The 25,710-nt window shown below is 56.6% G+C and overlaps 1 protein-coding gene across 1 annotated transcript in view; it reads left to right on the top strand.

The window, feature by feature from the left end:
• Positions 1-4,014: 4,014 nt before the first annotated feature.
• PPL (periplakin) overlaps positions 4,015-25,710 on the top strand; it is a 28,171-nt gene continuing 6,475 nt past the window's right edge. The window contains exons 1-18 of the mRNA XM_071571667.1: positions 4,015-4,234; positions 14,076-14,175; positions 14,810-14,964; positions 15,436-15,556; positions 16,044-16,169; positions 16,492-16,533; positions 16,640-16,801; positions 17,230-17,337; positions 17,841-17,936; positions 18,898-19,020; positions 19,892-20,038; positions 20,772-20,923; positions 21,408-21,505; positions 21,769-21,926; positions 22,804-22,982; positions 23,418-23,556; positions 24,880-25,073; positions 25,395-25,545. Of these exons, the coding sequence (XP_071427768.1) occupies positions 4,173-4,234; positions 14,076-14,175; positions 14,810-14,964; positions 15,436-15,556; positions 16,044-16,169; positions 16,492-16,533; positions 16,640-16,801; positions 17,230-17,337; positions 17,841-17,936; positions 18,898-19,020; positions 19,892-20,038; positions 20,772-20,923; positions 21,408-21,505; positions 21,769-21,926; positions 22,804-22,982; positions 23,418-23,556; positions 24,880-25,073; positions 25,395-25,545 (2,313 nt within the window). The 5' untranslated portion in view covers positions 4,015-4,172. The remainder of the gene's footprint in view (positions 4,235-14,075; positions 14,176-14,809; positions 14,965-15,435; positions 15,557-16,043; positions 16,170-16,491; positions 16,534-16,639; positions 16,802-17,229; positions 17,338-17,840; positions 17,937-18,897; positions 19,021-19,891; positions 20,039-20,771; positions 20,924-21,407; positions 21,506-21,768; positions 21,927-22,803; positions 22,983-23,417; positions 23,557-24,879; positions 25,074-25,394; positions 25,546-25,710) is intronic.

Below are 25,710 nucleotides of genomic sequence, written 5' to 3'. Positions count from 1 at the left end.
AGCAGCCGGGCCAGCTGTGACGTCAGAGCAAAGCAGCCCTGGGGGGAGCTGAGGAGGTTTCGCCCAGCTCAGGAGCAGCAGGAACGGGCACGGCCACATTCCTGCGCACGTGGGAGCCGCGAGAAGGAAACGGCAGCGCAGAGGTGTTTCGGTGCCCTGCTTTCCTGCACTGCCTGGAAGCGGGAACTCCCTTCCCATCCCAAACCCCTGCCGTGGGGGTGAGCAGCTCAGCTGGGCCCCTCCAAGAGGCTGTCAAAAAATTCCACCCAGAAAAAAAAAAAAGGAGTTTTTGGCTAATCTACTGTTGTTTGTGTTCCACTGAGTTTTGGAAGAAATTTCCAAACTATTTTGCCTCTAACCATCCCCATGCACCCAAAGCTAAATCCAAAATTTCTTCATTGAGAAATGCTACTGAATAGCTGTCAGGTTGGGCATCCCCATGCCTGGCTCCCCTCCTGCCATGGTGCCTTTTCGGGCACACAGGGAAGGGATGCTCCTGCTTGCTGGCTTGATCCACCAAGCCCTGATCCACCTCAGATTAGGATGGGCTGTGTGGGATGGGACAGTGGGATGTGATGGGATGGCCAAGCCTGTGGCACAGGTGTCAGCAGAGAGTGAGACTCTGGCAGTTGGTGCCCATCCTGTCCCCCTCAGCAGCAGGGTCGGCTTTGGCCAGGGTGGTGGGGCTGGTGCAGGGTGGAGCAGGGTGTGGGATTCTGGAGAAGGGCTTGCCAGGAAAATGTCATCTCATTGCATAAAACGTGCTCCTCTCCTGCTCCCCTCCCACAGCAGCAGCTCAAGAGCTTCTTACACAGGTTAAGTCAATATTGCCACATTGAGGCCTCTGTCAAGGTGTTCAGCCCCGTGGAAGGAGCTTGATGGGTGTTTCAAGTGCTGGAATGGAGCCAAGGGAACATACTTGGGTGGGGGTCCCATGGGCTGCAGCACCCTGGGGCTCGACATCCTCCCATGAGCCCCCACTGCCCCACAGTGGGGTCCAGCCCTGCCAGCAGCTCCCTGGGCACAACAGGACCAAAACCCTCCTCAGCACGGGCTCCTGGCTGGCGGGACACCCCCACTTGTTCATGCTCAAGAGGCCTCAGAGGGGCTGGTGGCACCAGGTCTGGATACCAGCACAGGGTGTGCTGGGTCCAGCAGCAGCAGGAGCTGGGGGGCACAGAGCACAGCAGGGACTGGCTGCACCAGGAAAGCCACCAAAAGGCTCACTGGCAAAATAAATGCTGCAAAAACACCCCCTGCAGACCCCAACCCAGCAGGAAACCTCAGCATGGGGTGGGTGATGCACCAGAGCTTAGACAAGAGCTGCCAGCACCCCAAAGCACAGGCCCCCAGGTCCCCAAAAGCACCCTCTGAACAGAGGCTTTGCACTGTGCCTCTGATCCCAAGCCAAGGTAAGGGCGAGATACCTGGGCAGTTTACATAAGACATAGTTTTCCACTACGCCGGAGTTCCTCTGCCTGGTGGTTCAACCAGCAGCTGCAATTTTGCTGCTCTCAAGGGCATTTGCACACAAAAATGAGCCACGCCAGAGATGTGGGAAGATTAGGAGAATTAAGGCTGCAGAGCTGGCACAGGAGGACATGTAGCACAAACCCCTCTGGTAGGCAAAGGCATCTCATCCTTAAAACTCTCCTCACCTCCACACAGGGTTTAAGAAGGAGGTGGGTTCTGGGATGTGTACAGGGCCTCTGAAAGCTGGAAAATGAGCAACCAGTCCTCTGAGCATCCAGAATGTGCTGCTACTAGAGACTGGGGGGATACAAAAGCATGGAAACAAGAAAGTGTTTCTAGAGAACTCCACACAGTAAAATAAAATTAGTTGGGTTGAGTTTCTCTCTCCTCACCTGCTCTTGTGTTGGGATTGGAGCCAGGTATGGGTAGGATGGGGGATGCAGGTGCTGCCTGGGCAGGTTGCATGTGAATGCTCACACACTCTGAATAAAGCCTAGTCTGCTTCTCAGCATGGGCAGGATCCTGGCATGGATGCATGGCCATGGCAGGGAGCATGCCAGCCCCCTGGCACTGCCAGCCCAAAGGGATCAATGGGTGCCAGGGACCAGATGAATGGTTCCTACCAAGGAGAGTCTGACAATCTATTTGGAAGCAAAACTGGAAGCTGGGCAGCCTAAAGACAAAGGTGTAACCTCAGTTATAGCTAAAACAGAGTTGTCACAGCCAGTAACAGATAGAACCCAGAAACTCAGCCCCAACTAGTGTGGGGTCAGGTCCCAGCCCCAATTCTGGCTGTTTGGGGGTTGCTGTGGAAGTGCTGCCACTGTCAGTCTGCTCCAGCATCACCCCCAGCAGCAGATGGGATCCAAGCCTCATGCAGTTACATCCCCCAGGACCCGCAGTCCTGGCAGGACGCTGCCACCCCTCCCATCACCAGATCCACCTTCAGCTCAGCCTCAGTCTGCTAAGACCAAGGTGCCCAAGGTGTCCCTGCTCACTAAAGGCTGGACAAGGCCACAGACACTCAGAGTGCTTCTGCTCTGCAGGGTGAGCCTGGCCCCATCAGCGGTGGGTCTCAGTCTCCCAGCTCACCACTAATTGACCATGAGAGGGGAATTGCAAAGCATGGCTGGGCCACCCCAGTGCCACGAAGCCATCAGCATGCTCAGCTCCTGCAAGGAAACTGCCCCTTACCCCCCAAAACTAGCCAGGAGGAAAAGCCATGCCAAACTGGGATGGAGGAGACTCTCCCATGAACACACAGAGACGTAGAGACACAGACACAGAGACACACACTTACACACTTGCCTTGTGCTGCCACTGCCAGGACTCGCAGCCTCGGGCAGGAGCGGCTGGACCCAGGCGGGAATGTCCGTCCGGCCAGAGGGCTCTGCCCTCTTTAAGGGCTCCCTGGAGCAGAGAGATCTGACACACGCAGGGGATCGGGATCAATAGGTCACAGCGTGCACTGACTTGCCCCCAGAATGAAAATCAGCAGAGGATTTGGGGCTGGTGGGGAAGCTACAATCAGGGCTTTAATCCCACATGGGCACAAAATCCCAGGATAAAAAGGCCAGAGCTGGTACTAATTGCTGACTGCTGTGTGCATGTGTGAGCAAAACCTCTTAGGCTGCGGGGGGCCTGGGGGAGGCATCTCATTGCCTTATGGAGTCATTTAGGTTAGAACAGACATCTAAGATGATCAAATCCAACTGTTACCCCAGCACTGCCACAGCTGCCCCACATCCACACATCTTCTGAACACTTCCAGGGATGGGCACTCCACCACTGCCCTGGGCAGCTGTGACAGGGCCTGATCATCCTTTCAGTGAAGAAATAGTCCGGATATCCAGCCTAAACCTCTCCTGGCACAACTTGAGGCCATTTCCCCTTGTCCTGTCCCTGTCCCCTGGAGCAGAGCCCGACCCCTCTCCAGCTCCCCCTTCCTGTCAGGACGTTGCAGAGACTGAGAAGGTTCCCCCTGAGCCTCCTTTTCTCCAGGCTGAGCCCCCCCAGCTCCCTCAGCTGCTCCTGCTGCTCCAGCCCCTTCCTGGCTCCGTTCCCTTCCCTGGACACACTCCAGCCCCTCAATGCCTTTCTTGCCATGAAGGTCCCAAGACTGCCCGAGGGCTGGAGGTGCCTCAGCAGTACCGATACACCTGGAAGGATGCCCGGGGCACGGGTCATTCCTATAGACAGAGACCACCCGGGAGGAGCCGCTGCCACGGCCGCAACTGCCCCTCTGTGCCCATCACCCCTGGCCACGTCGGGGCTGGGGACCCCTCAAGAGAGTCCCCAGCTATGCCCTGACTCCGGGGGGATGTCAGGTTGACTTTGCACATCTAGGGCGGTCCAACCCTGCCGGGACCCCTTTGGGGCAGGTCTGGAACCGGGAGCGCGAAGCTGCACGAAACCAGAGAGGAGAAGGAGGAGGAGGAGAAGGAACAGGAGGAGGAGGAGGAGGAGGAGGAGGAGGAGGAGGAGGATGCGGAGCGGGGCGAGGGGCGGGCCGGGCAGCGGCAGGCAGAAGGCAGGAGACAGGAGGCAGGAGAAGGCAGGAGGAGGAGGCAGGAGGAGGCAGAGGCGGTGCAGCCCCGTCCCGCCTCCCGCGGGGCCCAGCCCGGTGGCGGCGCAGAGGCTGCGGGCGGCGGCGGCGGGGACGGGCAGGAGGAGCGCGGCGGGCGCCGTGCGGGGACGCGATGCACTCGCTCTTCAGGAAACGCAACAAAGGGAAATACAGCCCCTCCGTGCAGAAGAAAAGGTGAGTGACCCGGCCCTGGGAAGCCCCGGGCAGCCCCTCGCATCTCGGGACGAGATGCTCCGCCATCCCGGGCATCCTGCGCCGCAGCATCGCCCCCCTCGGCGCCGGAGCTTGGCGGAACCGGGATCCCCAGGTGTGGGAACCCTCAGGTGTGGGCACCCACAGGTGTGGGAACCCTCCCGAGGTGTGGGAAATCCTCAGGTGTGGGAATCCCCCGAGGTGTGGAACCCTGAACTGTCAGCAGCCCCCAGGTTTGGGCACGTCTGGAAACGGGGGCACCCCGAAGTGTGGCACCCCTAAAGATATGGGCAACCCTGAAGGTGTGGGCTCTCCTAAGGACTGGAAACCCGAGGTGTGGGAACACTCCTGAGGTGTGGACACCCGCGAAAGAGGGCACCCTCCGAGATGTGGGAATCTCTCGAGGAGTGGGCAATCCAGAGGTGTGGGAACCGCGGTGTTTGCTCCCCGCGGGGTCTCAGCTCCTCTCTGAGCTGGGTCCACACCTCCTGTGCCAGGTTGGGGCACAGAGATTGTTTCCCCCGGCTCCCCTCCCATCGCAGTAGCAGCAGCTCCAGGGAGAAGGTTCCTTCGCTTTCCAGGGTTCGATCTTAGGGCAAAGTATTCTGGTTTTCCTTTGCCTTCATCCCCATGTTCCCTCGGGACCAAGTATTCGGTCCATCGGTCCATCGTCGTTTCCTCGGCTCTCTCTGGTAGGGTGGGGAAGCGTTTCTGTTGTACTCGTTGGGAAAAAAAAAAAGGAGTAGCTTATTGAATGTGCCCTGTGAAAGGTCACTGATAAAAAGGAAAAGGTGTCAAAATCCCACCCCGGGAAGGCTCGGCCCCTCTCTGGGCTGGATGGTGGGCAGTCTCCGGTCCCTGCCTGCACCAGGGACGTTTTTCCAAAGCGGTGGATGTTGGGATTAATTCAGAAGCATGTCCTGTGCTTGCCAGAGGAGCTGCGGGGGCTCTGGAGCATGTGGAGTGCTCCGGGATTGTGCGTGATTCGGGGATTCAAGATTCAAGCCCATGGTTTATTCACCCCTTTCCATCCCTCTCCATCGACATCTGTCCTGGCTGGTGGACTCGGAGCAGCCGTTCTGTTCCCAGAAATCCTCCTTTAGGAAGGAAACCGGGGAGCTGGTACAGGAGCTGAGGTGCCTTTGAGGACCCACAAAGGGAGCAGTCAGCCCAGAAGGCACCGACATCTTCCACACTGGGGAGTCCCTGGCTGCTCCCTGCCCACGGGAGCGGGGCTGTGGGCATGGGAGGGTGTTCCCCGCGAGGGGAGGGTGCTGCCCGGGCACGGGGGATTTGTTGAGTTCCCTCTGTTTGGGCTGAAACTCCAGCTCCAGCCCTGGGGACAGGCTGCCCCGGCAGCCCGGCTGGCTCAGCAGGGCTGCACAGGCTCCGGCTCCCAAAGCCCGGGGCACGCTCTGCTGCCAGATCTGCCCTGGGGAGGGCAGGCAGGAGGTGACTGAGGTGGCACAGAGCCCTGATGGTCCCTGCGTTCCCAGGAGTGAAGAATGGTGTAAATACCCAGGCGCGTTAATGGTCTGCAGGAGTTTTAATGAGTGGCTGGAAAAGGAAACCCACCCCACTCCCACCCCCCTCCCGGCTGGGCTGGCAGCTCCGGACTCCGACAGCATCGGGATGCTGGGAGGCAGAAGGTGACAGACCTGCTCTGTGCCGGGTGCCCACCCCGGGGCAGGGGACAGGGTCCCCACACAGGGTCCCCACGCTGTGCTCCGAGCCCTCCCAGCACTGGGCACCCCGTGCTCGCATCACCCGCCCGTGGATGCGCGCAGGAAGGAAGGCAGTCTGCTCTCCACCGCCTTGCCCGGAGCCCAGCAGCTCTGGGCAGGTGCCAAAGCACCTCCGAAGGCTGCGGGCAAGGCTGAAATATCTGCTTTTCTGGCTGGTGGTGGCTGAGGAAGCAGCGCAGGGCAGTGCCCGGGGGCACCCTCCCTCCCTGTGCCCCGGCTGTCCGTGCACACCTCGGGGAGAGCTGTGCTTATTAGCCCCAATTTGTTAATTCCTGCTTTGGAGTTTACAAACATCTGTGAATCCAGAGAACACTCCCACCGTGTGGAAACAGCCCCACCATCAAGATGGGGAAGCCGGTGCCTGACCGGTTAAACAACTTGCTGGAGGAGGATTGCGAAGAAGAGAGGAGCTGCTGCGCCCCGGCCCCTGCTCCAGGCACTGCCAGGTCCCAGCCGGCTCCCGCCCAGCTCTGTGCCAGGAAAACAGAGCAACACTCCTAAAATCAACCGACCGCCCCCGCCGCCAACAGACACCGAGATTTCGACACCGAGTAAGCCCGGCCTCATCCTGCACCTCGCGAGCCACTCGGGGGCTGCACCTCGGGCAGGGCTCGGTGCCAGGGACAGAGCCTTCAAAGCACAGTCACAGCGCAATAACCCAGCACCGGTCTGGCAACTGTGCGGGGCGCTGGAGCGTGTCCTGCAAGCACAGAGGAGTCAGGGCCACGAGCTCAGCTGAGTTAGGCAGGGGCAGCCCAGGAAACATCATCCTGCAGCAGGTCAGAGCCAGATGAGGAGCCATGTGAGTCCCAGGGGCTTCTTCAGCCTTGGGATGAGGTCTTCCCACACTGGGAACATCTTGATGAACACCATAGGCAAGTCAAGATCCCCATGAGTCTGTGCAGCCCAAGCCAGGCACTGTAATCTCCCTATGAACACTTTTTGTCCCCCTGATGTGACAGTCACCCTCCCCCAACCCCAAACTGGCCCTCAGCCTCCCATCCAGCAGGACCAGTGGCCAAGTCTCTGCTTAGGAACATCTGCTGCAGCTCTGGCCTGGCTGTGTGGCCCCCAGGCTCAGTCACCAGCCATCCCATCCCACCCTGGGCATGTCAGTAGGTGTATGGGTGTCTCCCTGCTTTATCTGGGAAACCCCAGTGATGGTGGTGACATTTCTTGGTTGCTTTATGCTCTTCTTGCTTACCCCATCCCAGTACCATAGAGCCCTGAGGATTCAGTTGGGACTGGCCATGACCACTGTGTTGTTGCTGACATGTGTGTCCCTGGAACGGAAGGCAGAAGCCTTGGTTAGGGATGTAGTGTGGGGGAAATTCATCAGGTTCTTTCCACATTATCTTTCCCAAATTCTTGCCACGCTTAGAAAAGAGGACATTGACTTCTCTCTTGGAAAAGCCAAGATTGGGAGTTAGAAAACAGTGAGAGTGGTGAGGCACTGGCACAGAGCAGCTGTGGCTGCTCCATTCCTGGAAATGTCCAAGGCCAGGTTGGACAGGGCTTGGACCAACCTGGGATAGTGGAAGGTGTCCCGGCCCATGGCAGGGGGTGGGGTGACATAGTCTTTAAGGCCCCTTCCAACGCAAACTGTACTGTGGGTCTGGTGAAAGAGGTCAGCTCTGCTCTGCTGCACTCCCATATGGAAGAGAAGTGTGTTTAAAGGTCCCTTCTAACTCAAACCATTTGATAATTTTATGATAAGAAACAGCTCAGCCTTCAGCATTGCTGCCGAAACTCTCCTTCCTGGCGTCAGGAAAGGTGTTCATCCGTGGGGTCCTGTGGTGAGAGCATCCAGCCAGGAGGGCTCCCAGTCCTGGAGACCCTTAACAGAGTCAGGAGCCCCACTACCCATCTAAGAGGGGGTGCAGGCAGCTGGGACAGCTCTGCCTGCAGGGCTGGCATCCATTTTCAGAGGCTGTTTGGGAGTCAGCACAGAGCCCAGACAGAGAGCAGGTGAGTCAGGAGCTGCTCTGTACTTAGGGCAGAGTGAGCACTGCCATCACCCGCCCTGTTTCTGCTCTCATTTCCATGCACATTACAGTGATATATCACCATCCCTACGAGGGAAGATAAATCTAATTGGAGCAAGCTGGGCTAAGCACAGCAGCCCTGGTGTCCAGCTACACCCCGCCGTGGGCAGCCTGACTGCACGCTGCTCCCAGGCTTTAAGCCAGATCTTAATCTCTCCCAAACCTGAATTACTGTAGCCAGAGCCCAGCCCTTGGTGTCCCCTGCTCTGCCACGGTTTCACTCCAGTGTCATCATAAGCAGCACAAGGGAATTTCATGCAGTGGGAGCTCTAAGGACGTTCACACTCTGTGCTGTGGCCTTCTGGAGAATCTGCAAAGTTTAAGTCTCTCCTAAAGTCCAACCTTCAGCAGCAGTGCTGACATAGGCGTGTTTTCTATGAAATCTGCATGAATGGACATTAAAGGCAGTTGAGAGCAGTGGTGGGTGGTCACTGCCTGATGCACTGCCAGTGGTGGGATGCAGGAAGCAGGACCAGGATCTGTGCTTGGACCCCACCCTCCACCAACTCGCTTGTCCCTGGCAAGCTGTCCCACCAGGAGAAGCTTCTGGCAAGGGAAGGTTTCCCAACAGGAGAGCAAGGGCATGGTCAGCATCACTGAGCAGGACAGAGCCCTTCCCATTAACCCTCCCAGATCCATGGGACAAGCTCCCTGCAGGAGCATTCCCAGCTGGAGTGGTCAAAATTCCAGCAGTATCTATTTGAACATACTCTCTTGATTAGGATTAGGAAAACAGCCTCCTTATTTGGAAAAAAAAGGAAAAGGGATTTTCTACCACCTGCCAGCAAGCACAAAACCTTCAGACATCCTGGAGATCCTGATCTCAGGGAGGTTTGCTCCAAAAGTGCCCTTATCAGTGAGGGGGCAACCTAGTGAGAGAGAGAAAGAAACAGGAATAGAGGAAAAACGGTCCTGTTTTTAGCAGCAAAGTCTCTATGTTATAATAACTATCATCATATTTGTCTGTTGAGAATCTCTCTTAATAAAAAAATCTTCCCAAGAAATCACAACCAAAATACTAAGAAAAACACCAAAATCCTCCAAAAACCCAAGGTAAAAACCTCCCACTAACCCCTCAGAAATACCCAAGCCCCTCTCAAACAGAGCATCACCTGAGGTCAGAATTATGGTACATGGATGAAATGGTGTCTATCATGGAGCAGCTGCCTCCTCCTGGCCCCCCAGCTGGGAGAAATAAAAAACAACCCCTCCCATTCCTCACAGGAATGACCTGGGATCCTTCCCCCCAGCCAGGCCATGCTACAGATGCTCAAGGCAGCATTGACAAGAAACTCTTCTGCTGAGCACAGCTTTCCATGAGAGATCATTTTTTCCTTGTGAAACATTGTGAAAGTTCTCCAGAAAAGGCAAAGCCAGTTTTTCCAGGCTTTTTTTCCCTGTTTTTCATCTCTCAAACAAAGCCTTATCTATTTCAGCAGAACAGCTTTGCTTTCCCCTTCCTTCTGCCTCAGCCTCCCAGGGGCCATGCCCTGGGCACCTTTGATCCTGGCTCTGCTCAGTCCCCTGTGCTGGGCTGGGGCCAAATCCTGCCCTTCTCCCTTGCCTGCTCTGCTCCATGCTCTGACCATCCCCTCCTGACTGTTTTTTGGCCCTGGCTTCCCTTTGCCTTCCCCTGCCAGCTGTTCCATTCCAAAGCCTGGATGCACCCACTGCTCTTCCCAGCAGCTTCCCTAAGGAGCCATGTACTGCAAATCCATCCACACACCTTTCCCAGGATGGTCAAGGCTTACTGACTGCTTTGCCCATCACCTTGTGCTTCTCCTGCAAAGAACTTTGCAATAGTTGGGGTTGGAAGGGACCTTAAAGCTCATCTCATTCCACCCCACTGCCAAGGGCAGGGACACCTCCCACTACACCGGGTCACTCCAAGCCCTGTCCAACCTGGCCTTGGACACTTCCAGGGATGGGGCAGCCACAACTTCTCTGCCCAACATGTGCCAGGGCCTGCCCACCCTCACAAGGAACAATTGCTTCCCAATGCCCCATCTATCTCTGCCCTCTGCCAGTGGGAAGCCATTCCCCCTTGTCCTGGCACTGCAGCATCTTCCCCCTCACGGCAGAGGAAGGGCACAGGGAAGCCAACCCACTCCATCCCCTGGCATGGAGACTTCAGTCAGGCTTCAGCTTTCCCAGCTCCTGCTTTGTGTCCAGATGGATGCAGGGACCACACTCACCCTCATGATTTGTCAGCACAGACCCAGCTATGGAGTGGACAGGCAAGTTAATAGCAGGGCTGATGTTCTCACATTAGTAATGTCCAAGCTGGGTGATGAAGTGGCACAGGAGTGACAAATATGGATAAATAAATGCAGAAAGAAGGGACATCTTACAAGAGACCTTCCCATCCTCTCTTACTTCTGTATTTATTCCTGCACACTTGTTATTCCTGCATTTCCAGCAGCAGTGGGATGAGTGGGAGCTCACACCAACCTGCCTGCTCAGGGCCCCACACTGTGCTCAGGGCAGGATGGGGTGCAGAGGAGCAGCTCCCCAGTGCTGCAGGTTGAGATCCAGCTCCCACGGGAGGTTTTATGAGAGTTGCCTGTCCCACAGCCCCAGCTGGTGACTCTCACATAAAGCTCAGAGGTGGAGGAAGCAAACAGCTCTTCTGCTGTGCGTCAGGAGGGCCGAGCCATGCCCACATCAGATCTCAGCATGTCCTTGCTTGCTCTGAGTGAGCTCTGGGTTTCCTTTTCCCTGGTCACCCAGGTACTGCCCATGGAAGCAGCAGTTTCTGGATTACCAGCCAAACCAACCCCTCCAACACAGAAACACCATCCTCTGCCCTCCTGCCTCCTCCAGCCCCACTCCCTGCTCCCACTCCCTGCAGTGATGGAGAAGGGATGCCACCCCCGAGGTACCATGGGGATGGAGGGTGGCTCTGCCCTGGCACTGAGTTCCCTGAGTCATGGAGAGGATGGGAGGGATGTCCAGGGGCAGCACCCCCAGCTTGGGAGGGCGCAGGCAGCCCTGGGGGTGAGTAACAGGGGTGAGGAGAGCTCGTAGCTCAGTCCCAGGGGAAGAGCAGGGCCCAGGGGATGACGGGCACATCCCTGCCCAGACACATCTCCCCCATTCCAAATTAGCCTGGCAAAACCATATCTGAGTAAGGGACTCACAGGTCCCAGCACCTGAGATCAGTTCTGTTGATGCAAAGTGAGCACAAAGGCCAGGCTGAGGCTCCAGGCTCAGCTTTGCCCGACCAGATCAGCTGCAGCAGCTGAGCCACAGCATTGTCATGGATCCCAAAAAATCCCTGGCTTAGTGTTATTTCCTCCCTTCAATTTAGAAACTTCAGTGAGAACCAGAACTAGAAAAGCCCCAGAACTCTACTGATTTTTGGGATGGTTTTTCCATCTGTATTATAGGTAAACTGATACTGTGAAGTTCCATCCTTTGGCTTGCCAGAAACAGGGAGTCCAAGGTAGGAAATGTGGAGAGAAGCTGGCAAGTGTTTCCAGCTCTTCCTCAGCTCGCTCAGTGCTGATCCAGCTCCCATCTCTCACAGCAAAGCATCCCAAGCTCCCACCTGGATAATGAGTCTCTTCCACCCTCAAAGCTCAGGTGGCCTCTGGTTCATCAGTGGGAGATGAGGAAGGCTCCTTGGTGGCTGCAGGATGCAGGAGGTGCCAGGCCTGAGCAACCATCACCTGAAGACACCCAAACACATGCAGCACGTTTCAGTCACCCACTTCAAACCACTTTCTCTCCACTGCTTTCATCTGACATTTTCCCTGGTTTATGTGGGATGATGAGGGTTGGAAGAAACCCCAAAGTGGATTTTGAGGAGCTGCTTCTACCATTGCAACAGGATCCAGCCACTCATCCCATCTCCTGCTGCAGCCCTGCACCCTCCAGCTGTGATTGTTGAGCAGAGGAGGAGAATCACCCTTGGAATTATTGCAGCTACGACATCCAACAACCCCTTCCTTGGCTCTGCTGCTCAGGAATGCCCACAGGTTTCACTGCTGATGCAAGGCAATCCCTGGGCTCATCAGGAGGTGCCAGGCAGGCAGCAGCCACAGCTACAGGCACAAACCTCTGAATACCATCCTGATGATGCAGTTTCTATAAAAAGAAAAAACTCAGTGTAAACTGAGCCAACACCAAAACTTCCCAGGGAAATGTGAACTCTCCTGGAGCTGTCAGATGCTACGAGGCTCCTGCAGCCTGAGGCAGGGTTTGAAGTAGGGAGGAACAAACCAAGAGCTGGGTTTTGGTTTGGTTTCTTCTGCTGCATGGAAGTGACAGCACATGGGGCAGTTGGGAACGTGTCCTGGAGCTCAGCACTGCCTTGGGAGCTGCACCTCAAATCCTGGGGGCAGTTCTGGGACATGGCAAGAGAGACACTGAGGGGCTGGAGCATGTCCAGGGAGGGAAATGGAGCTGGGGAAGGGGCTGGAGCAGCAGGAGCAGCTGAGGGTGCTGGGGGGGGGGCTCAGCCTGGAGAAAAGGAGGCTCAGGGGGGACCTTCTTGCTCTCTGCAACTTTCTGACAGGAGGGGGGAGCCGGGGGGGGTGTCAGGCTCTGCTCTGGGGAACAGGGACAGGATGACAGGAATGTGCCTCAAGATGTGCCACAGGAGGTTCAGGTTATTGGGAAAATTGCTCCTGGAAAGGGTTTTCCAGCCCTGGCACAGCTGCCCAGGGCAGTGGGGGTGTCCCCATCCCTGGAGGGATTCAAAAGCCATGTGGATGTGGCACCTGGGGACATGGTCAGTGGTGGCCTTGGCAGTGCTGGGGGAATGGTTGAACTGTGGTCTTGGAGGTTCTTTCCAATCTTAATGACTCCATGATTCTACCTGAGGATGCAGGAGCCTTCTATGCCACGAGGCAGCTCTGCTGGGATGCTGGTGCTCCAGCCCTGCTCCCCTCCTCTCTGCAACAGGAGTTAACACTTCCAAGCACCATATAAAGACTAATTCTGCCACCACATAATGAGGTTATTAATTAAGGCTCATTATCCACCCTCTATAGGTGGTTGGGATTGGACTGAGCCAAGCCTTGGCTTAAGCCCACATGGCAAAGCAGCACAGCTGGGACACAAGCCCCAGCCTTGCCACCAGCCTCAGCTGTGCACCCTCCAGCTGCTGGGTTTGGGGGAGCAGCCCCTGCTCCCTGGCTGGTCTGTGGGCAGTGCCTGGCATATGGTCCCTGGAGCTGGCCCTGCTGTGCTGAAGCCAAAGCAACAGCAAGGAGATGAAATGTTTAAAATAACCCCAGCAATGCAAGAGCTGCATCACGGGTTGTTCTGCCTCTGCTTCAGCTCAGTCACCCTTGCACTCAGATGGGAATATTTGGGCTGGCCCTGCACTCTGCCAGCCCAGCTGTGAACAGAGAGGCCCAGCCAGGGTCACCCTGGGAGCAAAGGCAGTGCCCGGCAAGGGAGAAAGCACTGAAAGAGGTGTAGGGTGTGCGGTCCCATCCCTTTATTTGGTTTACAGTGTGAGTAACTCCTGGCAGAGCAGGAAGCCCTGACCATGGCACTGAGGGGCAGGGCAGGGCTATGGGCAGGGGTGCCCAGGGCACAGGCATCAGCCTCGAAAGGGCCCCCTCACCTGTGCTCAGGCTCCTCCATCTCCATGCTGGACCCCCTTCTCAGGCATGTGTTGGGATTGCTGGGGAGTCCTGTGTGGCAACAGGAGTTGGATGGGATGGTACTTGTGGGTCCCTTCCCACTCAGGATATTCTGTGATTCTCTCCCTGTCCCCTGCAAGCAGCTCTTTTCTTTCTTGCTCTGAAGCTGAAGGAGGCCCAGGCCTGCCTACAGCATCACTCCCACTCCCCCCATGGGAGATACCACGGCCCCCACCCGGCCCTGCTCCTGGCACAGCAGCAGAGTGTTTTGGAAAGTGTTAGCAGGCAGCACTGAGTCACAGGCAGCTGTGGGGCCTGGCACGCTGGGCTGGCCCCTGGCCACTCCTGAGGTCACAGCACCCCATGGACACCCCTGGGAGCAGCTCAGGGCTGGGGCCATGTCTGTGGGGTGACAGGACCCCCTTTTTCTTCCCAGCATCTCCAGCAAAGAGCTGACTGAGCTCATAGAGCGCCTGCAGAAAAATGCCGACCAGGTGGAGAAGAACATCGTGGAGACTGACTCACGAATGCAAAATGTAAGCCAGCCATGGTCCCACACACAGGGGCTCCTCCGAGCAGCTCTGCCCCTCCTGCCCCAGCCCTTCCCACTTCTCCTCTCCTATGGCCCATGTGGGTGGCCCTCCATCCCTGCAGCAGTACTGGGGTGCGATGGTCTGTAATGGAGGGGGGCTTGGAGGTCATGGGAAGAGAGTGGAAGGGTGTAACAGGCAACTGGGTCTCAAAGTTCCTCCCTAGGCAGGGCTGGGAAGCACTGTGCATACCAGGGATGTGCACTCCTGGACATGCATCCCAGCAGCAGGATGGAGGAGGATGGCCCTGAACCATCCTCCTCTTCCCAAAGGGTCCAATGCATCCGGAGGTGATGCAGCCCAAGCCTTTCCTCAGGAGGACAGGTTGGACAGGGCTTGGAGCAAGCTGGTATGGTAGAAGGTGTCCTTGCCTGTGGCAGCAGAGTTGGAACTGGGTGGTCTTTAAGGTCCCTTCCAACCAAACCATTCTGTGATAGGCCAGGGGGAAGCAAAATACATCATGGGAGGATCGGAGACAGCAGAGCACCTGCCTTTATCCAGTACCCAGGGACAGCAGGGCAGGATGACATCTTGGATACCACTTGTTTTCCCCTGGTGACCCCTCCTGTGCCCTCCCCAGGACCTGCACAAGATCAAGGCGGGCCAGCTGGCACAGTACAAGGACCTGACGGCGCAGAGGCTCTCGGAGTCCGACAAGCTGCTCTATGTGCTGGATGGGGACGCAGCCATCGCCCGGCACATGAAACACCCCCAGGGGGACATGATCACAGAGGAGTGAGTACACTGGGGACACCTGTCCCCAGAGCCTTTCAGGGAACACACTCCTCTCCAGGAGCTCTGCTCTGCTCCTGCCTGCAGTGGTGGGGTCACTATGGGCTCCTCTGCATCCCAGTTACCATTAAGGTGTGAATCCCACAGCCATCCTGGGGCACATGTAGAGTGAGGAGGGATGCACCTGCTGATGGTGGGGTGGCACCTGTCCACTGTGCCCCATATTCTCACCAGGTCCAGCTGCCCTGAGCCCACACCATGGGAGCAGAGCATGGGAGCAAAAGAATCTCTGCCCTCTCCCTCCCAGCCATTGCACAGTGTGGCTGCTGCCAGCCCACATGGGCTCTCCAGGGTCCCCTAAGGACAGTCCTCTCCCTTCACGGGGGCCTGGGAGAGCCTCATGTATACCCACCAGTGCTAATGCCAGCCCATGCCCACATCCTGCATCCCATGCTCATCTTTCCCCTCCCACAGCATCCGGCAGCTGAAGGAACGAGTGACAAACCTGCGTGTGAAACATGAGCAAATCTACAGCTTCCCCCTGCAGCACATCGAGCCCCAGGTCAACTGGTCAACAGTGATCGAGGAGAAACAGGTACCAAGGGGACCTGCCTGGCCAGGAGCACCAGCTGGGCAGGACCTGGTGCAGTTCCCCATGGCGAACCAGGCTCTTGGGCAGTTTTATACTGGGAGCAGCAAACAGCATGGGAAGGAAGCAGGGGAGAGGCAGAGGTGCTGGGACAAGGCCAGGTGCTGTGGCATGAGGAATCAGCTCTTGAGCTGGCCTTGCCTCACTGTCCCCAGTCTCCACCTGCTTTGGGCTCTACCCCACAGTGCTTATTTATTATTTTATCCCACTCCTTACGTTTTTCCAGTCAGAAAAGGGTTAAACTCCCAAACTGGCTTTCCCACGCTGCCCTCCAGAACAGCCAATTTCACCCACGTGCTCCTGGGTACCCACAGACTGCAGGCACTGGAGCTCATCCAAACCCAGCTCCATGGTCACCTCCAAGAGGAGTTTCCCAGGTCTTGGCCCCCTCACCCCACTCCCCATGGCTAACCCCAGCTCCTGTGTGCTGCAGGATGTGTTGAGCAGCAAAGGCTTTGGGACTGACCTGCCGCTGGTCAACAGCCAAGTCGAAGAGCACAACATCTTCCACAATGAGGTCATGGCCATCGGGCCACACATGGCCAAGGAAGGCAGCAAGGTCAGCTCTCCTACCCCTCTCCCTGCTGTCCCTCTTGTTGTCCCTTTCCTGAGCCATGGATGAAGGAGGGCACCCCACTGTCCAAGCTGCCTCAGCCTGGAGGAGGTTGGGTGAGTGCCCAGATCCAACCCAACCTCAGAGCTCAGCATTGTACACCAGTTTGAGTTTTACAATGAGGCAAATCCTGTAACTCACATCATGCCCCATTAGAAACCCACATTCCCCTCCACCCTCGAGCCCCTGCCAGACCACCACTCTCCAGAGGCCACTCCTAACCCTTGCCTAACTCGTAAACCTTGCCTTGCTTCTCTTCTGTTACCAGGAATACATGAGTGACTTCCAAGCCAAATACCAGAAGCTGCTGGTAAGAGACTCTGGGACCCTGGGGCAGAACCTCTTGCAGGGGGTCTCTTGCTGGGGGCCCATGGAGAGGAGCTTTGTGCTGAGCTCTCCCCTGTGCCCCTTCCCAGGCTGGCTCCCAGCAGCGACAGCAGGATCTGACCTCGCTGCAGGATTACATGCAGCGCTGCACCAACAAGCTCTACTGGCTGGATCAGCAGGCCAAGGACAGGACCCACTACGACTGGAGTGACCACAACCTGGACTATCCCAGCCGGCGCCGCCAGTATGAGGTCCGTGCACCCACTGGCAGCCCGGTCTGGCTGGGGGCTGTGCAGCAGGGAGTGGGCACGGGGCCAGGGGAGCAGGGCAGGGCTGGTTGGGGTTGGAACTGTTCCTTCCCCAGTGCCTCCGTTTCCCCCAGTGTATCATGAAACACTTTATGTCCAGCTGATGGTATGTGGATGGTAAGGTTAATCCTCACCTCTGCCAAGGGTAATGTGATGACAGGTTCCTCATCCTCCTCTCCCTTATCTCAGCACTGGTTTGGCAAGGATTACATCTTTAGCAACATCTGCAGGGGAAGGAAAAGTGAAAACTGCAGTGAGGGAACATCACACTTTGCTTTGTAGAGCTGTTTGAGCCCTTTCAGAATTGTTCAGGACACAGCCAGGGCCCCCTCTTTTGCATGAGGATCAATACTCCACCTCTTTCCATCCAGAACTTCATCCACCGGAAGCTGGAGGAGAAGGAGGAGGCCATCAACAAGCTGCATGCGGATGGAGATCAGCTGCTCGCCCAGAACCACCCTGGGAAAAACGCCATCGAGGTGAGCACCGGGGCTGGGGCCCAGCTCCCACCCCCAGGGCACAGGGGCACTCGCCCAGCCCTTCTCCACAGTGGGACCTGCTGCCAGCACAACTCGTGACTTTAGTTCCTGAGATGCCAAGTGGGAAAAAGTCTCCTTCACCTGCAAGAGTGTAAACGGCATGGGAGGAGCAAAGATAAACCTAAAGAGCCCTTCCCATCTTCCTCATTCCTGTGGTGATTACCCTGTGACCACCTACAAAAGAAAAATTATGGTGGAATTCTTCCCTGTTTGATGGGACGATGAACACAAGGGCTTGCCACCTCCTTCCACCCAGCCCCACATTCCCATTGGAGCATCCCAGGTTTGGGTATTCTCATCCTAGCTTTGTCCTGAGAACATCTGGGTGGCTCCAGGGGCAGTCAAGGAACTCAGGCTGGCAACTAGTGCTTCCAGGTGGGCATTTCAGGCTCCCCCTTGCCGTGGGGGTCCCATTAACATCCCCTCCCACCCCCATGTTGCAGGCTCATATCGAGGCTGTGCACGCCGACTGGAAGGAGTACCTCAACCTGCTGATCTGTGAGGAGAGCCACCTGAAGTTCATGGAGGACTTCCACAAGGTACCAGCTCCCTGGGGGCATCGAGTTGTTGGAGCCTGGGAAGCAGGTGCTGGGTTACAGGAGACACCAGAGTGTGAAAATTTCTGCTGTTCCGGAAACAGGGTAGGAGAGATTAAGTCCTCTTAAAACAGGGCTTTTAAGAGCATCCTGAGCTGATAGAACACAGGTCATAATTGCTCAGGCACCAAAGGTCAGTGACTGCTTGGACAAACCATGACCTGCAGAAAGTTTCTGCTCCAATGCTGAGGTTCACGAGCCACAATGTGGTGTTGGCATCTTTGTCTGCAGGACAGTGGAGGTACCTCACCCCCAAAACAAGGCATGGGGAGACCTTGCCTGCTCCACTGGGAAGCAGAACAGGTCCATGGAAGGAAATCTCACCTGCCCCAAGCAGAGCTGCCCCCCGGGGAGCCCGGCACAAGGGCTGTGCTGGGCAGACAGATGTCTGCTGGATAAAAGGCATCCGACAGCCAGGGAGGCTCTGCAGGGAAGCAGGTCGGGCTGGATTCCTCTCCCACAGCCTGGGCGTGTTCAGGACATGAGGAGTCTTTTGGCAAAGCTGAACCCTGGTGCCCAGCCCAGGCAGTGCCTTCAGTGGGTACCTGCCAGAATAACTGCCCCAGGGGGTGGTTTGTGTGTGGAAGGGCTTGGCTCTGCCTTCTGCTTGGCCCTGGCACTCAAGACACCACACACTGCTGTGATGCTGTCTCAGTGAGAGCAGGGAAAGGTGGGACTTAACTCTGCAGGAGAGGACCCTGGAATAAGCTGCTCCTTGTTGTCTTTTCCCTCACTCTGATGTCCTGAGCATGGAAATAGTGTTTCCTTGCCTTTTTCTGCGTGTTCTGTGTGTCCAGATACCTGGCAGGGCTCCTGGAGGCTGTTTGGGGACCACAGTGCAGGGGTGGGTCTGCTCCATGTTTCAGCAGGCCCCTCTCTCACAGAAGACTTTCCCTTTCTGCAGTTTCAGAAGGACACTAAGGATGCCCAGGAGCTCCTGAAGAAGGTGGACACAGATCTGGACCAAAAATTCAGCCCAGAGTTCAAGGACAGATATCAGCTGGAGTCTCTCCTACGGGAGCTGGATGTGAGTGCTGGTGCAGGCAGGACTGCATGGGAGGCAGGAGCAGGAGCCACTGTCCCCATGGCACCGGGACAGGGACATCCCTACCAGTGTGGGCACCTGGCCCAGCTTTTTCCATGGCTCTGCCGCTGCCTCTCTCTTCCTGGCCTTCCCCTGGCTCTTGCTTTCCCTCTGGCTAGAGATTGCCTCTCCCCTGGCAACGTAATTGCTCACTGGGCTGGTTTTTATTTGTTGTCTCATTGAGGTAGTGCTCGTTAAGGGCAGCAGCATAATTAGTCCTGCTGCCAGAAGAGGTTGTGGAACTTGCTGTGCTGCTGGGAGCCAGGCTGGAGATCACCCACGTGGGAAGGGCTGTGCTGAGCCTGAGCCCAAGCCTGAGCATGCAGCAGCAGGCCCAGCTGGTGCACGTGTCCCAGCACAGCTGACAGCTCTCCCCTGAGAGCTGTCTTTCTCCTCCAAGTGCTCCATCCCACTCAACATTTTGGGATACCTCCACAGCTGAAAATAGAGCAGCCGTTGGAGAGCCTTTTCTCAGGGCTGAACTCAGAGCTGGGAATGGGACTATCCACCAGCCACAGCCATGCAGACACAGCCCACACTCCAGGGAATCCTGTCACTGCATGCTGGGTAGTGCCCAGGCATGGCAACGTATGGGCACAGTCCCAGTCCTCAGCCTGGCTGCAAAAGGAGGCACGAGGGGACAGGAACTCTGGGCTGCAGAGCAGCCCCAGGAGCTGTTTTCAGTCAGATAAACACTAGAGAAGCCGCAGTGCCTGTCCTGGTTGGATTGCTCTGAGCTCCTCCCTGGCTGGGGAGCCCAGGAGTTCTTTCTTCCCGTGTTTGCTCACTGGTTGTGGTTGTTGCCCTGTGCCAGGACCAGGAGAAGGCCCTGGAGAAGTACGAGGCGGTGGTGCAGTCGCTGCAGGAGCGCAGCCAGCAGGTGCTGCCGCTGCGGTACCGGCGGGAGGCACCGTCACAGCCCGTGCCTGTGGAGGCGCTGTGCGAGTACGAGGGCGAGCAGGTAACGCCATCCCCACTACGCGGGCAGGGCTGCGGGCACCGCCCCTCGGGGGCACGGGGCAAGGGGCAGGTTTTCCCAGCGCCCAAGCAGTGATGTCTCCCATAACGGGAACAAGGCAAAGGTTGTGCTCGTCCCGGTGGGAAGGCAGGTCCTGCAGCTGAGGAGCAGGGCAGGAGGGGCCACGGGAACGGAGCCTCGGTGCCTGTCACACACCCTGAGGAGGTTGGACAGCCCAGCTCTGTCACCTTCCCACGCTCCTGTGCAGGGACAATGCAATGTCCTGGCCTGTTTCTGATCCAAAAAACACATCCCACCACCAGCCATTCCCAGTGCACATCCTGCCATCCCCACCATCACAGAGCAGTGGGCCAGAGGGATGGGACAGCGGAGCCACAGATACCGCGGGAGTGGCGGGGCTGGGACTGGAGCCAGCAGCTCCAGCTGACTCAGCTCCCGCCTCTCAGCAAAGGAAAGCCAGAACTCAGCCCTGGAAAAACGCCTCCTCATCTCTGCCCGAGTGGGAATTTGCTCTCCGTGGCTGTCGCAAGAGCCACGGCTTCGTGCCTGGAGGCTGCGGGGAGGGAGGAGCAGGCACACGAGATTCTGGCAAGCGGCAGACACTGGGAGCAGCCGGGAGGAGGGACTGGGGGTTGTGCCGGTCCTGCCTCCCAGCGTGGAGCAGAGAGGGGTGGCATGTCCTGCCGTGCCGCTGTGACCGGTTCCCGTCCCCCAGGGCCAGATCAGCCGAGGAGCTCAGTACACCCTGCAGAGGAACAGCGGAGACCTGTGGGAAGTGGCCGACAGCGCAGGAGACACGATCAGCGCGCCAGGGGTCTGCTTCATGATCCCCCCGCCCGACCCAGAGGCAATCGCACTGGCAGACCAGTACGTGCCCCCCAGTCTGTGTGCCAGACCCCGCAGTGCCCCCAGCCTTTGCCCCTGCCTTCACCAGCCCCAGGCCATGCCACCAGCACTGCATCCCTTGCCCCCCACATCTGGCACCCCCAGGGGCTCCACCCCAATTCCCACAGTGAAGCCGTGCCATCTGGAAGCCTCAGGCTTCCTCCAGGAGGGACTCCTGCCCCTTCCTGCTTGCTCACAAGTTCCCACCTGGCAAAGCAGGGCCTGCTTGGAGCTGTCCAGGTCCCCCCTCTCCTGGGGGCTGTTATGGCAGGGGGAGCTGCCCACCCCTCCCTCAGCACGTACCTGCCTTTGCTGCTTTTCCCCTGCCCTGATGAAGACACTGCTCTATCTATGGCATGAAGGTGCCTCTTCCCCATTTGCCCTCTCCTGGAGCAGCACTGGGATGGGTGATGGGGTGATGGAGGGGTCGAGAGCCTGCCTGACCTCCCGCTGTCCTGTTTGGCAGAATTGCCCAGCACTATGTGGCCATGAAGGAGAAGACAAACAACTGCAAGAACATCCTCCAGCAGCGCTACGAGGGGCTCAAGGCAGACAGCATTGGAGGTGTGGATCAGGAGGGCAGCTGGGAGCTCACTCCTTCCCGGGCACAGAAAGGCTGGTGGAACATCTTAGGGACATGTTTTCATCTCCTAAGTGTCCTGGGAATGAGAGTCCTGGGGGGTGGGTGCAGGGGCAGAGTAGGAGGCTGTGGGCACACAGTGAGGGCTCAGGAAGTGCAGCAGGACGTGGGTTTGGCACTCACCAGTGGGACTGAGCCCAGAACTAGCTTCCAACCAGCTTTAACCTGATCTCCCCTCACGATCCAGATGCTGCATCAGTTCGGGGCCGCCAGCTCCTGGCAGGGTTGGAGAAAGTCAACAGTGACCTGGACAAGCAGGAGAAGGCAATAACAGCAAACCTCCGGCCGCCGCTGGAGCAGAGCCGAGCAGTGCAGGACAGCACCGAGCGCTCCAAGGACCTGAAGGTACAGGATGTGGAGCCAGAGGGATGGCACCATTCAGGGATCATGCTCCCAAAGGGTCTCCAGGGTGGTCCTCAATATTCTGGGTGCTGAAAGCCCTCCTTGAACCCAGGAACAGGGATGGAGTGATGCTCACAGCTGACTGCTTCCTCCAGTGGATATGGAGCAGCCTTAAGAGCAGCCTCAGAAACAAAAAACCTTTGCCCTTCTGGTCCAGCTCAGTTGAATTGGAAAAAAGTGATGGCTGCAGGTGATGGCCGTGAGGAACAGGGGAGCCCTCAGGCTCTGCCACCACCATCAGCAGCTTACAGAGAAGCAGGGAAACACCTCTGGTCCAGGGCACTGTTTGTCCATGTGGACCTGCTCCTCTAGGCTCCAGTGCTGTAGCACCTGGCTCCTTTCCTCTCCTCCAGACCCCTAATTAAGCCAGGCCCCATGTCACAAACCTCCCTGGTTTAGGAGGAAGTTCAGGTCCTGGTTACATCACCTGCCAAGGGCTGTGTCAAAATCCAAGTGCCACCACAAGTGAAAGCAAATTGCTCCAATTGCCGCCAGCACTTCCATGTCCAGGCAAGGATTCATCCGTCAGAGCCCAACAGTCCAGATGAATCCAGCACATCTCTGACAGAGCTAGAGCTGTTGGGAACCACTCCCCAGTTGGAGTTTCCGTGTTAAGGGAGTTTCCTTGCCCCAGGAGAGACAGGTCAACAGAAAGTCAACCAAAAATATCCTTCTGTCCCCTGCAGGGCTGAAAAGCACCTTCCATGTAACACAAGCTCTCAGCCCTGACCTTCCTCCTCACCCTAGACAGCCAAGGGCCAGCTCCTTTGTAGCCACCAGGTCCTGGTTCAGCTGCTCTAAATGCTTTATTGCCCTGCAGAACATCACCAACGAGGTCCGTCGCATTGAACCCGAGAAAATGAGGAAGATCCAGGAGTGTGAGGCCTTCATCGAGTCCGTGCCCAACACTGGCAGTGCTACCCTGGTCAAGAACAAGGTGGAGAACACCAACAAGAAGTACGACCGTGTGGTGCAGCTGCTCAGTGCTGCCCAGGAGAAGTAAGTCATGGCTTAAATCATGGCTTGAGCCAGGGATAGTGTAGGATCCTGCAGGAGACCTCATTGGAGTCTTCAACACCCTCATGATGAAAAGCAGAGGGGCAGGTACTGATGTTTTCACTCTCAGGACCAGGGACAGAATGGCTGGAGCTGTCTCAGGGAGGTTGAGGCTGGATATCAGGGAAAGGTTCTTCCCCCAGAGGGTGGTGGGCACTGACCAGGCTCCCCAGGGCAGTGGGCACGGCCCCAAGGCTGCCAGAGCTCCAGGAGTGTTTGGACAATACTCTCAGGGACAGGGTGGGATTGTTGGGGTGTCTGTGCAGGGCCAGGAGTTGGACTGGATGATCTGTGTGGCTCCCTCCAGCTCAGGATATTCTGTGATTCTGAGAGACAGGTGCAAATGTGCTTAAACACCTTCCTCTTGTGTCTGTACAGAGTTGAGGTGGCCACAAACCTTGAAAGGAGCCTCCAACAAGGGCGAGACCTGCTGTCCACCTATGAGAACAAACTGGTCACAGATGACACGGTACCAGAGGACTTGCGGGTGGTGGACCACAAGAAAGAAGAGCTACTGGTGAGTGTTCTGCCCTGCTGACATGCTCCACATACAGAACCACTTCCCAAAAGCTGGGAAATTGCCACTCAACTCACACTCTTGAATCAGTTGGTAGAAAAATGGCCTCTCCCAGTGGGGTGAGAGCTCACTGTGACTGCAGGCACCACCCACCAACCTCAAATGAAACCCTTCCCATTCCAAACCAGAGATCAAATGTCAGTTGAATTCTTGTGGTTTGACAAAAGGACTAACGGAGAGTAATTCCCTCTCTGCTCTGCCCTCATGAGACCCCACCTACAGTGATGTGCCCCATCACTGTGTCTGGAGTCCCCAGCACAGGAAGGATGTGGAGCTGCTGGAGTGAGTCCAGAGGAGGCCACAGAGACGCTCCAAGGGCTGGTCCCTCTGCTCTGGAGCCAGGCCGGGAGAGCTGGGGGGGCTCACCTGGAGAAGAGAAGGCTCTGGGGAGACCTGAAAGCCCCTTCCAGTGCCTAAAGAGAGGTTATAAAAAAGAGGGAAGAGCCTTTTTATACAGGCAGAGAGCAATAGGATAACATGGAATGGTTTTAAATAAAATGAGAGATTTAGATTAGATATTAGGAAGAAATTGTTCCCTGTGAGGGTGGGCAGGCCCTGGCACAGGTTGGGCAGAGAAGCTGTGGCTGCCCCATCCCTGGAAGTGTCCACAGCCAGGTTGGACAGGGCTTGGAGCAACCTGGGCTAGTAGAACGTGTCCTTGCCCATGGGGATGGAATTAAGTGGTCTATAAGGTCCCTTTCAAACTAAGATCTTCTGTGATTCTTTGAGAAGTGAAGGATAAAATGGTCTGGGATACTGGATGCAGCCTGATACGGGAAAGGGAAGGACCTGGCAAAGCTTTGAGAAAGTTTATAGCTGGGAAAAGCCACCCACCCAAACTGGAATTTCCTTCTGCTATAGAAAGGCCAAGAACTGGCTTGACCAGAACTTTCTCTGCTCATTCAGCTTTTCCATCAAGTCCTCAGGTTCAGACTGATGTGCAAATGCTTTCACAGCTCCTGCTGGAGTTGCTGCACTGGCAGAAGCAGCATTTAAGCCTTGCATTAGGAGCACCAGGTATTTCACATATTACAATGGCTGAGTTTGAATGTCAGCAAGTAGAGAAGGGAGCACCTTTTCTCCCCGTGAGATTTACAACATAATTGTGTTTACCATCCAACTTGCTTTCCTCCACAGCTGGCAGCACTGCCCCAGCACAGTCGCCCATCCCCTGCAGAGGGTGTTCCAGTGTATGTGGAACAGTGACAAAAGCCTGGCATTTGTGCAGCCCCAGGGAATCCCTCTGTCCTGCTTTTTCCACAGGCCATGGGCACTGAGCTCCAGTCCAAAAAGTTCCTGCTCAACGAAGCTGAGCAGAACCTGCAGAGGACCAAGGCATGCTCCAACACCCTGGCCAGCAAGTTCCAGGAGCACTGCCCCGACATTGAGCGGCAGGAGGCCGAGCTCTACAAACTCAACCAGCGCTTCAACAACCTCAGCAAGCAGATCGACCACAGGTGAGACTCCAGGACCAGCTGGAGAGCCAGCATAGTTACTGTTGGAACCACCCTGCATCTGGAAGAGCCACAACACCATCCTGGGAATGAGGAGTTGCAGAAGGGCCTCCAGGGAGCTGTAAGGAGAAAGACAGAGAGGTTGCACCCATGCACTGGCTGGGTAGATCTGGGCAAACTTTAGGATTAATTGCTCTTGCAACAGAGGTGGGGACTCAGCCAAGAGAACAACCCTGGCTCAAATCCATGTCTTCAGGGAGCAGGGGAGGCAGGGATGGGTTAAGAGGTGTTTGCAGAAGACACAGGAGATGTTTTCCCCCACAGAACGCAGACCCTGCAGAAAGCAAAGAGTGCCTACTCCAGCTACCGCAGCAACTACGACAAGGTGAACCAGTTCCTGTGCAGCATCCCCAACTATGAGCCACAGGAGACTGACAACATCCAGCAGGTGGAAACGAAGCTGAAGAACCAAGCGGTAATTCTGAGAGCACCCTGGGCTCGCCAGAGAGAGGACAGGGAGCAATATTAAAACAGAACTTGGGTAGCTTCTGAACCTAAAGTAGAACATATAAATATTAGCTTTATTTTTCTAAAGTTTTATATTTTTTATAAAGCTATAAGCTCCCACTGTGCTCCTGTG

The sequence above is a fragment of the Pithys albifrons genome, chromosome 16 (genome assembly GCF_047495875.1).
Source record: "Pithys albifrons albifrons isolate INPA30051 chromosome 16, PitAlb_v1, whole genome shotgun sequence".
Taxonomy (NCBI): domain Eukaryota; kingdom Metazoa; phylum Chordata; class Aves; order Passeriformes; family Thamnophilidae; genus Pithys; species Pithys albifrons.
This window is presented reverse-complemented; position numbering and strand designations above follow the sequence as displayed.